Source organism: Zalophus californianus, chromosome 3 (assembly GCF_009762305.2).
Source record: "Zalophus californianus isolate mZalCal1 chromosome 3, mZalCal1.pri.v2, whole genome shotgun sequence".
In the NCBI taxonomy this organism is placed as follows: domain Eukaryota; kingdom Metazoa; phylum Chordata; class Mammalia; order Carnivora; family Otariidae; genus Zalophus; species Zalophus californianus.
Window position 1 is genome coordinate 180,899,659 of NC_045597.1, and position 15,526 is coordinate 180,915,184.

A 15,526-nucleotide genomic window follows, 5' to 3' on the forward strand; every position below is an offset into this window, starting at 1 on the left:
CTATCCCAGCTGGACCATAAACTGCACAAGAGCAAGGACCCTGTCATTCCACTTTAAAAAAAATCAAGCCTATCTCTGTGTTCAGCACACAGTCAGTGCTCATTAATTGTCTGTAAAGAAATCTTCCCACACCCAAAGCCTCTGATTGACACTGTCAAGACTAAGATACAATAAGGGGGAATGAAGAAATAACAAGAAATGATAAAAAGGTGAGAAATGCATGGTTGAAGCAAGGAAGCATGTAGAGGACCTGCCATCAAGAACTATGTATAGTAAACACGCATCCATCCCACCACCCACCTATCTACCCATCCATCCAACCACATACCCACCCATCCATCCACCCACCCATTCATCCATCCATCTATCCACCCAGCCACCCATCCATCCATCCACATACCCACCCATCCATCCACCTACCCATTCAACCATCCACCTACCCACCCACTCATCCACACACCCATTCATCCATCCATCCATCCACCCATCTACCTACCCACCCATTCACCCACCCATTCACCCATCCATACATACATCCACCCATCCACCCATCGACCCATCGACCCATCCATCTACCACCCCACCATCCATTCTTGGATACCTACCTACCATATGCCAAGTACTCTTCTAGGTAAGAAAATAAACAAACAAAAAATGAAGCCCGCTCTCAGAAAGCTATGGAGAAGAGAGAGGGGGAGGTTGGCATAAATGACTCAGGAAAGTGTATGCAATAGTAATAAATACCTCAAAGCAGAAGTACTCAAAGATGTGAGGGCAAATAAGAGGGGGATCTGATCTGGTCAGTGGGGTCAGGGATGGGTTCCTTGAAGAATTACTTGACCTAATAGCTATAAAAAACAGCTCACACTTGCTGAACATTTGTTAAGTGCTAGGCACTTTCCTAAACGTGTTATTATTTACATTCCTTAATGTAATTCCTTAATGTAACCTTAATGTTGTTATAACTATTTTAGTAGTTGTCACTATCATATCTCCATTACACAGATGAGGACTCCGAGGCACAGGGAGGTTAAGTAACTTGCCCCAGGTTACACAGCCAGGAAGTGGCAGAACTGAGATCCAAACTTAGAGCCTGTACTTTTAACTATGAAGCCATTCCTGGGATGGTGTGAAAATGAATAGGCGTTAGCAAGGGGAAGGGGGAACAAAAGCACCCCGGGTAGCCGGCTGTGATAGGAGAGAGCCTGGTGAGTTAGAGGGACCGGGACGAAGCACACAGGGCATGAGAACAGAGTAGGTGAAGGAGCAGCTGGGGCTGGAGCCCCAGGCATGCAGCCCTGGCTGGGCCATCACCCCCTCACACAGGAAAGGACCTTCGTGTCTGGCTCTCCCCCTCTGCAGTGGGCAGGAATAGTCATCTCTGTGGGCTGCGCTGGGTGGTCTTTCAAATGTGGACTGTTCCATCTCCAGGGTCCTTGTGGCAGGCAGGTAAGTGCCTCTCAGTGAGGCAGATCATCCCAAGGGGGCAACATGTGTGAAGTTGTGGGAGAGTTTTCAGCTGAATGGCAGGTGGCCAGAGATGCTACTTGTCCTGCAATGTTCCAAATGGTCCCACACGGTAAAGAAGTGTCCTGCTTGCCATGTGGCTTCCAAACGCCCCCGCGCTGGATGTTCACGCTAGCAACAAACCAGCTTATCATCCCCTGAGCCCACAACCTCACTCTTTTTTCCACATAAACACAAAGGTATCTGTTTGGGGGCATGTTCTTACTGTACACTGAATTTTCTAGGTATATCACTGCCGTGCACATCAAGCGGAGACTCTTCTTACTGTGTTCTGAAATTTACCAAGAATTTTGCAGTTTTAGAAAAGAAGTCTTCAGAAAAATCGGAAGGCAGCTTGTGGTTTTCATGTCACTGGTATGACATACCTGTCTCGGTCTGTTTTTGTAGCTGTCAGCTCGCAATTATTCTAAGAATACGATTGCTTCGTTACGTTCTCAGGTGTAGTTGGTACCCAAGGGTTTACCTACTGAACTACATACATAAATTAGTTCTGTTTTTCCTTGTATTACAGTTTGGCATTATACTAATTTTTAAAAATTTTGTGTACTTGTGGGGCACCTGGGTGGCTCAGTCGGTTAAGCACCTGCCTTTGGCTCAGGTCATGATCTGAGGGTCCTGGGATCGAGTCCCATGTCGAGCCCCACAACAGGCTCACTGCTCCGTGGAGACTCTGCTTGTCCCTCTGCCCCTCCCCCCACTTGTGTGTGCACACGCTCTCTCTAATAAATAAATATAATCTTTAAAAACTGAAAACGAGGGCGCCTGGGTGGCTCAGATGGTTAAGCGTCCGCCTTCAGCTCAGGTCATGATCCCGGGGTCCTGGGATCGAGCCCCGCATAGGGCTCCCTGCTCAGTGGGGAGTCTGCTTCTCCCTCTGCCTCTGCCTCTCTCTCTTTGACTCTCATGAATAAATAAATAAAACATTTAAAAAAAATGAAAACAAGGCACGTTCTGCGTGGAGCACTGGGTGTTATGCACAAACAATGAAACATGGAACACTACATCCAAAACTAATGATGTAATGTATGGTGATTAACATAACAATAAAAAATTAAAAAAAAACCCTGAAAACAATTTAAAAAGAAGAATAAAAATTTTGTGTACTTGTGCACAGGTTACATGAGCTGTGAATTTCCTTTCAGGATGGTAGAGTGAATAGTAAAAATCTTTGTTTATAAAGAAGGAGTGGGTCTGTAGGGCTGAAAAACACGGCTGAATCTTACCACACTCCCCTCCACAGATGCAGTAAGCAACTGAGTCAGTGTGTGTCCAGGTAGTTTGACCTCTGTCACGTGGCACACAAGTGTGACTTACTGTGACCAGCACATTGGTAAAGAAGGCTAGCAAGGGGAACCGACATGCCATAGTCATCCAGCCATCCAGCTCTGAGTGCCAGCAACCCACTGTTCTTAGGCCTCTAGGCCCAGAAAGAACCACTAAACCTTCCACACTCACAGGTCTCGGGATTGTTCTGTGGTTTTAGGAAGAAAGCCTGGATCTTGCTATCCAGGACCTGTGGAGAAGGAATGCCGTGGACTGACCAAAACCACTCTGGCTCTCCTCCACCCTCCCAGGCCCTCCTGGTCCATCACTGCACTAGTCTGTCATATGCTCTCAGCCATTTGCGTATACAAGTCTGCTGGGGGGTGGGGGGTGGGGGCAGACGGGGGGAGCAGTCATTTCAGCGCAGAATGCTAGACCCGTCCCTCAGAGATTCGGATACAGGAGGCTGGGGTTCAGTGACCTGCATTCAAAACAAATGCTCTGGATAATTCTGAGGCAGGTGCCCTCAGAACCATGCTTGTAGAAAGAGGACCCGAAAAGCCAGTTTGTTCACATTCTGTCCTTGGGTCCCAATTGAGTCTTTGGGTCCCTTCTTGTGACCTTAACTCTACCTCCTATGAGAAAAGCTTCCCCAGCCTGTATCTGCAGTGTTCACTTTCCTCTGTTGTTCTGGACCCATCTCTAGTCCAGAGTATTTCCAACTAGACCTCTAGTTTGCAAATTAACAGGTTTAAAACACCCACGTTAGACATTTCCTCAGTCTGATGAGAGGAGAAACGCATGTAAACACGTAATCATGCTACAGTAACGGGGCACAGACAACGCATAATCACATGCTGACAGTAAGCCAAGCGGAGGCACCTACTTCGTGAAGGGGACAGCAGCGAGAGGGAAGGAAAGCAAGGAGAGAGATCAATCCCGAATCTCGCAGGTTGGAGAGGGGCAGTCACAGAAACATAGGAAGGACTGAGCAACCGAGCCTGCAGACTAGGCCAGGGCCTGCGGGCAAGGCCTCCAGGGAGGAGGTGTAGTGGGGAAAGGGGAGAGTCAGCGGGGCTGCAGTCTACTCTGCTGCCCAGGCCCCAGGGAGAAACGTCCCGAACAGCACAGCGGGGTGGAGGCAGCAAGAAAAGGGAAGGAAGGTAGACGGAGTCATGCAACCTGCTAAGAGAGCACAGACACACCAGCCAGGGGGGTCCGGGCGTTTCACAACGGGAGGGCCACGGGACCTGTTAGAAGCTCAGAGTCCCCCTCACACTTTCATTCACAGGGTATACGATCGTACAAAACGGTTCCCGGGGAACCGAGGCCACTCACCCCTGGTTTCGTTCTTGACCCACACATTGATGGAATCACAGGCGGAGGCTGGATCCTCAAAGCTCACGTTCTGGACTTCACACTGAAACACGTCTTTGTTCCGGGTGACAAAGGGCACCTCCATCTTGAAGCCGTTCTTCACGAACACTGCATTGGCCACGGTCACAATGTCCTTATTCTTCTTGGAGCTGATGGCCTTGTTGATCTTCTTTAACACTTTACCGACTCCTGGAGGAGAAATGGAAAAATGCAGCAATATTTCTTAAGTCAGTGGTGCTTCTAGCATATTCAAGGCATCTCAACACCTTCGCCCACATAGACCTTGTCCTCCTGGGAGACTTTCTTGGTGCCAGGTCACTAGGAAGACTGGCAGACTCTTCCTTACGTAGCCATGGGGAAATACATCCAAGGAATCTTCCTAATTCATTCTTTTTCTTTCCTAGCAATCTCTAGTGCTCTTTCCTGCCAAAGATTTAACGCTGCGATTTCTTTTTTTTCTATTTTGGAAAAAAAGATGAATAAAATAAGCATTCGAAAGACCATAAAAAATTGCCAGGTGCCACCATCCAAGAACAGTGTGGTTTTTACCTGATCTCAAGCTCAAAAAGCATGGGGATTAATGTTATGGCAATGTAAGCTTTATTTTAACACGAGCCATTCATACATACTCCATTTGCTTTTAGAACACGGAGAAGAGGAAAATAAATTGTAAGAATGAAATGTGTTTCTGTAGTGAGCTCGAATTACAGATTCTTGGGTTACTCGCTTGGGGTCCTTTCAAAATGACACTGTCCTCAAACAGCCTGCAGGGGGTCACAGTGATGGTGTCCTGGAGAGCTGACCTGCCACACGCTGAGTGTCTCTTCTGCAGACCCACTAGATAAGGGCAGGCTGAGTCGGCCCCGGGGCCCAGGGAGGTGGCCCTTTGGCCCTTTGTTTGGCTTCTCATGACCCTCCCTTTTGTGCTGTTCTGTGGGGCAGGCCCACTTTATCGGTAAGGGAACAGCAGAGGCCAAGACCCAGCACCTGTCCCTTTTGGCCACATGGCCTCCTCCACATGCCTCAGTCTCCTGCCACAAAAAGACTGGTGTAGATCTTCCTCTCCTGCCCCAGACTGTTCTGCCTCTGTCCTTGGTAAGAGCATCACTATCCTGAGTTCTCAGAGGGCCTGAAAAACCACTCGGGCTCCCCTAAAACAGTCTGTCTCTTGACTGGAAGCCCCATTTCACAACACAACAGCTAGTGATTCGGGAGAAAACAAGCGTGGGGGAAGGAAGCCACCCACAGGCAACACTGTCAAAACTTTAGAAATACTGCTCTGAATGAATGTGGCTCAGTGTGAAACAGAAGTCCAGTCCCTGCGTTGGAACTGTACTAGCTGACAGGGTCTCGATGGCACTGGTAAGGGCCGTAAATTCTAGCAGTGATTCACTGGGAAGCGATAAATCACTAAGAGTTTTCCGAGCGTCCAAGCAAGGGGCAGAGTGGTGTGTTCCAAGGACTAAGTCATTCCACGCTTCTGAAAGGTGATCCAACTGCAGACTCATGAGAAACTGAAGGCCATGTAAACAGAGCGGGGCAAGTTTAGGCATTTGGGGCTGGCCGCTCAGGAGGTGACACTGAACACAGCCACCCAGGAGCATGGAGTGAGGCACGGAGTTCTCGAACCCCCGCCTGTCCCTCTGGTCTTCCTCTCCCAGCCAAAGGCATCAATGCAGTCAAGATTCCTAGAACTTTATGAGGCTAACAGGAATGGAAGAACATGGAAAGGGCAACTCCCTCGTTTTCCAATAAAGCAGCGAAGACTCTGACGTGCAGAGGGACTCGCTTAGGGCCGCGGTGCCCAGTGGCCCCAGAGGAAGGCTGCGGGTCCCGTTCTGCTCCCTCACACGCGGCCCTCACTCAAGAGGCAGGTGCAAGGTAGACTCTGGGGGATGAAACCTGAGCAGGAGCCACGAAGCACCAGTGCTAGGAGACAGAGACTCTTAAGTGTACACAGATAATTCAAAACAACAATTCAAACCTTTTCCACTGGGCCTGACTTCAAAAAAAAAATTTTTTTTTTTAGCTTTTTATTTTGAAATAATGATAGATTCACGGGAAGTTGCAAAACAATATACAGGGTCATCCCCTGTGCCTTTTGCTCGGTTTCCCCTAGTGGTAACACCTTGGAAGACTACAGCACAGTATCACACGGAGACTGCCACGGGTAGAGCTCACAGAGCTCATGCACACTGCATGCCTTTTACAGGGATTTGTGTGTGTGTGCGTGTGTGTGCGTGGCTCTCTGCACTTCTCTCACCCACACAGATTCATGTGGTCACCAGCACGGTCAAGACACTTCCAGCACTGGCACATCCGTCCTGGATGCCAGAATGGCACCAGAGAAGCCCCTCCGGATGCAGGACTCGCTTGAGGCCCCACCGGCCAGAGCCCACAGGGCACGCACCATTCACGCTGTATCTCATCACCGTGGTGAGTTGCTTCTTGGTCCTGCCGTCGGCTCCCAGCTGAAGCATCCCCAGGACAGACGCGATCCCGTGGGGGGACACGACCACATTGTCATGAGGCCGGGATTTGACGATTTGATTGAAAACCTGGATTCCTGTGTTGGAGCCTAGTTCCTCCAGAGACAGGGGGTTGAACTGGGAGCACACGGAGGGCAACGTCACTGTGGCCACAAGGAAGAAGGGAAAATGCCAATTCATGGTTCCTTTCGACAAGGACAACCTGAAAAATTAGATTAAAAAAATATGTGAATTCTTAAATGAACACCTTTGGGGGGACTACTTTATATTCAATTAGGTATGATTTATTGTACTCAGTATAATTGAGTGCTTTGTTAATTTGTTTAAAATAGAATAGCATGGATTAAGCAGTTTTTGCCATATTTTGTTAGGGGGCTGGGGGAGGGAGTGGAAGGGAGCCTCCACCTGGCAGGCTCCCAGTTGTGTGCCATTCAATCTTACAACTACCCTTCATCCAACTGTAGCGGTATTTACTGAGAACTAGCATGTGCCAGGCCCTTTTTGAAGCACTGGGCATACAACCATAAATAGATGGGCAAGACCCCTGCCTTCCTGGAGTTTACACTGTAGAGGGGAGACAGATAATCAGCCAGGAAGCAATAAAGTAACTTCAGAGAGGGATCAGGACCCCGGCAGTAAAACACTGTGCCTGCAAACGAAGGACGAGGCGGGGACAACATGAGGGACAGCAGGCCAGGGAAGACACCTCTGCCATGGGAACAGGTGTGATGAGTCCTGAATGAGAAAGAAGCATCCCCCCACCCCCGCCCCCGCCCCCAGCACGTGGCCACCGAGGAGGGAGTTGGGGGAGACGTGAACAGGAGGAAAGGTCCAGAACCCTAAGGCCCAGAGACCCCAGTATGTATGGCTCTTGGATTTCCTTCTAAGGGTCACAAGAAACCACAGGAGGATTTTAAAAAAAGGGGGTGAATCCCTCGGGTCTCTATGACTACCTTATAACCCTATGTCCTCAGACTCTTTTTTTTTTTTACCATAAGCATGATACTTTCTTAATTAAGGGATTGTTAATTAAAACAAACTTAGGTGATACCCTTAGATCTACAACAGGGCAGAACAATTGGTAAATTTGTCAATTGTAAGAACGGCACCGTTTACACAGATATTCCCAATTACAGTGATTTGTCTGAAATATGCTTTCTTCCTTGATTACCACTTACTGAGCTTCCTTCGGCTGTGACAAGTAAGAGGTAGGAGATTTACATGTATTTACGGAAAAGCAAATACTGTCATTAAATAAGAACTTAAAAGAGGCAGTCGGCAAAACAAAAGCAGAATTCATGATGTGGCTAATTTGGTTCCTCCCTTGGGGACCTGAACTTCTGCGAAGCACAATTTTCCAGAGGAGCCAATGTGCCCTCCTGGCATGTATATGGGAATGTCTGCAAAGAATAAGAGGGGAGTCTTTTAGGAAACGGGGGACCTGAAGTGCAGGGAAAGAAGGTCTCTGTGCTCCAGAGAAAAGCATACCAGGAGCGTTGGGCAAAATTGGCATCTGGGGTTTTCCTTGTCTTCCTTCCCACGCCAGGTCATAGTAAATGTTCAATAAATATATGTGAGATTAAATGTGATGGCTTATATACTTTCCGTTTTTGTTAATTATTTTTTTACTGCATCAAAATAATATTTATTGAACGTGACTGAGAAAGAGATCGTGCTCCGTCCTGAGCCTCACAGTGAGCTTCAAACATTTTCCGAGGAGAGTGAAATTCACTGGGTGCAGAGTTCCCCACCTGCACCCCCCAACCCAGGGTCACAGGAGAACCACTAAGACCATCATTCAAGGTGATGTTACAATTTTCTCATATGTTGTGAAACAATCACATTTTAAAAAATTTAGAACATACAGAGCTTCTCCGGGGCTTAAATGGTAAATAATTGTGTTAAGACAGCCTGTCTAAATTCAAAACATGCAAGTGACCTACATACGCTCCTGCCTGGGGCTTTCCTATGGCCAGCATGGCCTATTTTGACTTTGGCACCTAGGACTGGCTCTAATACCATGACAATCCCCTGAGTTTCTTTCAGCCTGCTGGACGTTGGAGAGCTTCCAAATGCTGACTATGGAGGCTTTACTCATTTCATCTAAAAATTAGACTCTGTGTCCTCCCAGCCTCCCTCCCTCCCCTCTTTCTAGAAATAAATCTCCTCGCTAAAACTTCATATGCCACAAAGCCATTACGAGCATAAAACAATCCACACACTCTTTGTTACAAACGGTCAAGTCCGGTCACTAGTGCCAACTTCGTCAATCTGAATTGTTGACTCTTGCATTATAGTGTATCCCGACTTTACCTCCTATACGCCTACCCTCTACTCCCCAAGCCTCCCAAAGAAATCGTCCTGGATTAGCAACCACTTGAATAAAATATTTGAATCTGCACACTCAGAAAGGACATCAAATTGGTTGTGCCTCTTATAGCTTAAAGTTGATTCACCCACATGCTAGAGATTTATGTAGACGACTATAAAACAGGTAGAAAGGATCAACAAGAGAAAAATTGAACTGCTCCAATGTCTCAGAGTCCGTAAAGATCGTCTCCCAAATAAATAGCCAACTTATTTAGCAGAATTTTGCTTGGTTATGACTCTTTGCTAAAAGAACAGTTTCATTATGAAGCGGCGGAAGGCTGCCATGGGTGTTTTTCTTGGTTTCTTGGATTTGGGAAGTTTTTGAGAGATGTCTATGTGCAGTCTCATAACAGTGCACTGGGACAGTGTCAGAGCTATGCAGAACTTGGAATCAGAGCTATTTTTGATTGATGTTCTGGGCATGACTTCTTCTTGGCCTAAGTTTCCTAGGCTAAATGCTCCCTAGTTTAAGATCACCTGGCTTACGTACATGTTTGAGACTAAGCTTTCACTCCTCTCCAAAGTTCAGTAGCCAGGAACGCGGTGCTGATTCATAAATTACTTTGGCTTATAAAACTCTTAACTGATACATATTCATATCCAAATAGACAATCTTTTACGTGAAGTAACTGCTGGAGTTAATCAGGCTCTAAAATGCTTACTCTACAATAAGCAGATTCTCATTATGGGAAGAACATAGTAACCTCCTGTTTATTTTTAGGAGAAATTATACTTAAAACTTTCAAATAAGAGAGAAGAAATAAAGCTGTTGCCCAAATGTATTGCAGAGCATCAGTATGGAAGATTATAAATCTGTTTAGATGTTTCCATTTATTGAATAATCTTTTCATAACAGTAAAACATACATACACACACACATACCAAGAGTCTGGTTGAGGCCATCACTGGAGGGGGATCATAAACCTATAAATAAAGCTATCACCACGGGCATAACCTTTCAAATGTGGGATTCTCTTCCCCCACGTACTTCTAGGTGTCTCTTACTCCAAACCTTTCCTTTCCAGTGTGGGGGATGTCTGGGCAGTAACTGGGGACTGCTCTGAGCTTCAAGTGAGATTTAGTGTAGTAAATAACAGAGTTGGTGGTTTTACAAATGCCAGATCTGGAGCGCAGCCTTACATTTAGCACCGTCTCCCTTCCCAGTGGCAGACGTTAGAGAAACACACCCTCCCCAGACGCCGTCCCTTCAACCATCCACACAGGCGGTGCTCAGATCTGAGGCTCAGATCCTCAAACCCTCTGCTGAATTTCAGGGTCATACTTTCATCTATTTGCTGCCTGTGTCCACCTGACTGTTCAGAACATTATCTTGGCCTGGAAAATCCTTTGTAGGTAGATGATGGAGGGCCACTGGTCTGTGAAACCTGCCAACCGTCCTCTTAAAGGGTCTAGGCCTGGGTCTTGCCTGTGTACCCATGTCTTTGCTTCTCTCCCTTACTCTCCACCTGGTGACACCAGTGCTCTCCCATCTCCGATCACAGCCTGTGGGAGGCTTCCCCAGACTGTCCCAGAAGAGTCTATTTATCCCCTCCTCTGAATTTCCACATCATTTCCTATCTGTACCTTTCATCTTGTTTTCAAGTGTGTTTCTCCCTCCCAACTAGCCTGGAAGCTCACAGAAAGCAGGGCCATGGGACTTTAGAACCCTAGTGGCCGCGGGGTCTTCTTTAAGGGCCTTATCACTGGTAGTCACTGAATCAGAGGTTGACTCATGGGACTAACCCAGTTGCTCAAATGTTTGGTTTGGAATAAAAGGCACTCTAAAAATATTTTAAGCAACTACAAGTTAGAAGATGTCACATATGATCTAGATTTAGAGTCATTCTCAGAAAGAATGAAAATGAACTGGGACCCTGGTAACACCGGGCCCTCCTTCCTAGGGCAGACATCCCGCACAGTAACCACCGCCAGGGGCTGGGCGTGAGCTCCCTCTGCTCCCAGCCACCTTGTCTACCACTTGCTACCGCTCGCATCACCTCTCCAGGCTGTGAAAGCTTGTGGCCAGACTCCTGCACTGAATGAGTCCTAGCTGATTCAACAAGGGCAGATTAACCCAGCCGGTCACAAAAGATGATGCTTGTTTTCAACCTAATAGTCTTTTTTACAAAATAAAATATATTTTACATATAATACATGAGCAAAAGATAAATAAAATGGTAACTGTCAGCTCAAATGATAAATGGTAGGATATCTGTCAGCTCTATTTAGTATAACAAATGTAAACAGTTTTGGGGGAAACACTGGAAGACTCTTCTGGCTCCAATTCTTAGCCAGATGATTCACATCAGTTTCAGGAGGACCCAGGAGTATCGAATAAATGGCAAGTATTCCATCCTTTCTCATTCTTTAAAATGTTTCAAGTGATATATTTTATAAAATCTATGTATCAAAATCTTTATGTAATGAAAGATTTTAAATATATGAAAAATAACGTAAATCCCTAGTACCCAACATCCTTTATAAAATAATGATCAACTCATCGCTTATTTTATTTCTTCTAAAATCAACAACTGTACTGAAGCAAATTCTAGACATCGGTATAATTCAAAGTACCTTCAACATATTTTCTACACCTAAGGAATATGTACATATACACAGTATCATTATCCCACTCAAAAATTAGTAACTCTTTACTATGTTAATATCTAGCCAGTGTTCAAAAATTTTTTAATAGTTTATTTGAATCAGGATCTAAATAAGCTCCACACATTGCAACTGGTTGATAGGTCTCCTGCCTTTTAAAAAGTCTTACCCCAGTTGCTTTATTTTTAACTTTTTCCTCTGAACTCTTTTGTTGAAGAAACCAGGTTGTTTGTCTTGTAGAGTTTCCCACAGTCTAGATTTTGCTAACTGCATTCACATGATGCTGCTTAAGAAGTTTCTCTGTCTTCTGTACTTCCTGTTAGTTCGTAGTTAGACCTAGAGCAGGGGTCTGCAAACTTCTGGGCCAGACCTGGCCACACTTTTTGTTTTGGCTATGATTGCACTGAGCTCCTACAGCAAACTGAAAAGAGTGCCCAGCTGCAACAGAGACTGTACTGCCAGCAAAGGCAGAAATATCTACTACCTGGCCCTTTACAGAAGGTTTGCCTCCTCTGCTCTAGAGGCTGAGCAGGTTCAAATTTCTTTTTTGCAAAAATGTTTCACAGAGGTGTTATAGCAGTGCTGGAAGCAGGAAAAAGTGGCCATATGTCTCTTTTTTGTGATGTTAGAGGCTGCTCATGATCACTGCCTAAGTGCATTTATTAGGATTGCCAAATGATGCTATTGTCGTTCTAACTTTATTAGTTGGAACACTTCTGTAAAAAGTCATTTTCCATAACCAACCACTTCTGTTATCCTGAGGTTCAGCTGGCATAGCAAGGGCAGGATGAATGCGTGATTCCTTTCTTAGATTGTTCTTAAAATGATGAGTTGGTTACCCTGCATCTCAGAGTTGATCAGAGGGTCTGTTTTGTTTGTTTTCTTAGTATAATTATGAACTTATCATTTTCAACATATTTTAAGGATCTTGATCCACTGAAATTTTATTATTTTTCTCTGATGCTCAAAATGAGCCTCTTCACATGGAGCTCTCATATAACCTCATAGTCTCAACAGCTTCCTTGTTTTCTGCTTTGACAAGATATTTCAGGCTCATTTTGTACCCTTCTTGCCCTAGGTAGAATCAGCCACTTCCCGAAGGAGCTCTGGTTCCTCTCAGTGGGAGACGGTATTTAGAGACAATCTGAGTATCCTCACCAAACACACTCCAAATTAACTGTGGGAATCCCAGGCAATGTGGAAAATCCAAAATCCACTGACCGCACTCTCTGGACCATAGCCAAATGTTAAAGTTCAAATTATGAAAGAGAGACTGCTTACCTGGCCACAGATGAGGAAAAGATGGGGGAGGGAGCTGGACATTCAAAGCTGGGCTGGGATAATCAAAACGGATCATCCTCATGTGAAGACAGTTAGTCTCCTGGATCAAACCCATCCTGATGGCTTGTGGGAACCAAAAAATGAGAGTGCCTGGAGTGAACAACTGGCATCCAGCATGACAAGAAGAGTCCCCCAGTTTATCTCAGGTGGGAAGGGGCGACAACCAGCCCCCCTCCTCAATGAAAGCTGACCCTTTCTCTTGGACTGGGCAAGTGTACAGATATCCTGCTGGTCTCTGTGTTTGTAGGCTCCTGATTCTTAGAACCAAGGCCCCGTATTGTTCTGCCTTTGGACCAACCATTTCTTCTACAGGAGGGGGCTACAGGAGACAGAGAAAACTGCACATCAGGTTATACGGAATTGTGACATCTCCTGCCAGTTTTCCCCAGAGAAACAAACATGAAGGAAAAGTGCTGGGCTGCCAAAGAGAGCCGTCCAAGTGGCCATAATTCGGATTGTGCCGCCCAGCTGTCAGGCCCAAACACCGCCTGCCCTCCAATACTCTGCCAACAGGCACAGGTCTAACTCTTAAGGGTGTTTGGCAAGAGGCATTCTAGAGACTGTAGGAGTTGATCCACGGTGATTAAGACTGGATCTGCGAAGTGATAGTGGTTGTTATGCGCGAATAATTGACGTTAAGCCTCAAATCCGGCCCTATACATGCAGGAGAACAACTCTGGTCTCTCAGACTTCTGCTGACGTTACTGAAATGGATTGCATCAAAACCTGTCTTCATTTTCCTAATATATACCACATTCTCTTAAGGGTAGATGAACAAGCAACACTGAAGTGCATCTTGATACCCCTGGGAAGTGCGCAGAGTGTTAGTAGAATGAGTCAGCATCTTTACAACTTAAGAAACCGGAAATGCCAACTGACCACAGTGACAGCAGGCTGGTGGTTCTAAAATGTTCCTTCACGTTACTGGGAGATGCTCAGCGTCCTCTGAGGATTTTTACCTTAAATTTTGATCAGACTTCAAAGTGCATGATTGATCTATGACACTAATGAATTTAGCCAAAAGGAACTTAAGAGTAGTCAGGAACGAAATTTGCAGCCACTGAAATGTATGGCAACAATGTTTAAACTGTTCCTTGGAGGAGACACATTTTGTTAAGTACTCTTCCTGACATCCAAGTGCCTTTATCTACAGATCATCTGTTTTGAAATCTCTTTTGGGGTAAAAGGGAAAGCTAGGAGGAAGAAGGCAACTGGGGTTTTGTTAGTTGTCTATCTTTTAGAATACAAGATTATGGGACATTTATTCTATTTTCCTCTAAGGGAAATTCATCTAAGTTTCAAATTTCAATTTTACCATCCACTCACCAAGACATCCAAGGCAAGGCACAACAGCTATTTAAAGTCTCAAGCTAAGAAAATGAGTTGAACACAATACTTCCACCTTGATATAGCCCTGTATCTTTAAAACATATTTTAAGATAGAGTAAGATAATGCCAGCATATTTCCGTGTCTCTGTAAGAGAACAGAGGGGTTCTATTACAATGGGAGTAGAGGTGGGTATGGTCCAAAAAATGTTTACTTGTTCTGAGATATGTTTTTCTGTCTGTTGTCTTAGGTCACTAAATCTGATTTATTTATGGTATCAAGTCCTGTACACTTTCTTATTAATAAATTTTTAAGATGCAACAGTTCAAATGGGTGATTCCCTAACTGACAGCCAAGAGATGACCTAAGACGTTATAGTGATGTTGACCAGTGGTTCTCAATCTTTAAAACAAGGTAGTACCTTCTTTAGACATAAACAAGTATCACAGATACTTCCCAAGTAATTATGCTTTAAAAAAAAGTACTTGTGAAACTACAGGATAAAAACTATGAATTCATAAACAGTTCAATAAAATGCAAAATCTTTTTATCTATAACAGCATCTGGATATGTTTCCAAAAATCATACTTTAAGGTATTACTTATTCTGTCTCTACTCAAAGCTAGACTAGGAACATGACTTTTTTGACCCCTTAGAATAACTCTAATGTTGTCTATAGGTCCTCAGTTCATAGGTCAGAAATCAATGCTCTCTAAGTTATTGCTGGTAAAAAAATAACCAGGAGGTGTTGGAAGTGTATATCGATAAAACAAAACAGCTTTCTGAAAGGCAATTTGGGGTATGCCTAACCTTAAAAATGTATATACCTATCAGAACAGTAATACCCCCTCTGTTAATCAATCTGAAGGTAATAATCGAATAGATTTGGGCCTAAAAATGTTTACTGTGGAGTTATTTCTAAGAGCAGAATCATTGCAATATTCTTTGCAATAAATAACTGCAGTAACAATGATCATTGCAACCTAAATTTTCAATGAAGGGGGCACTGAGGGTGATCTTTTATCAGCTTTGCGTGCTTTGGTGCTAATATTTGCACCTGTTACCTTCAGCGGATTGCTTCTGGGAGTTGGAGCGCATTTTCTTAGTGGGCCTTAAGTGGCTTGGAGTTCACCACTACAGCATTCCTTTGTCTCCCCACTGCCCCCCCACCCCCACCAGGCCAACAGCCACCAACTACTGGTCAAGGTGTAGGAAAGCTTAGCTCCTT

General features: G+C 45.1%; 1 protein-coding gene across 2 annotated transcripts in view; it reads right to left on the reverse strand.

The window, feature by feature from the left end:
- Positions 1-15,526, reverse strand: part of SERPINE2 (serpin family E member 2) — a 60,158-nt gene that overhangs the window by 18,908 nt on the left and 25,724 nt on the right. For both annotated transcript variants that reach the window (XM_027590817.2, XM_027590816.2), the window contains 2 exons: positions 6,578-6,858; positions 4,129-4,356 (listed from right to left, as the gene is read on the reverse strand). In XM_027590817.2, the coding sequence (XP_027446618.1) occupies positions 4,129-4,356; positions 6,578-6,836 (487 nt within the window). In that variant the 5' untranslated portion in view covers positions 6,837-6,858. The remainder of the gene's footprint in view (positions 1-4,128; positions 4,357-6,577; positions 6,859-15,526) is intronic.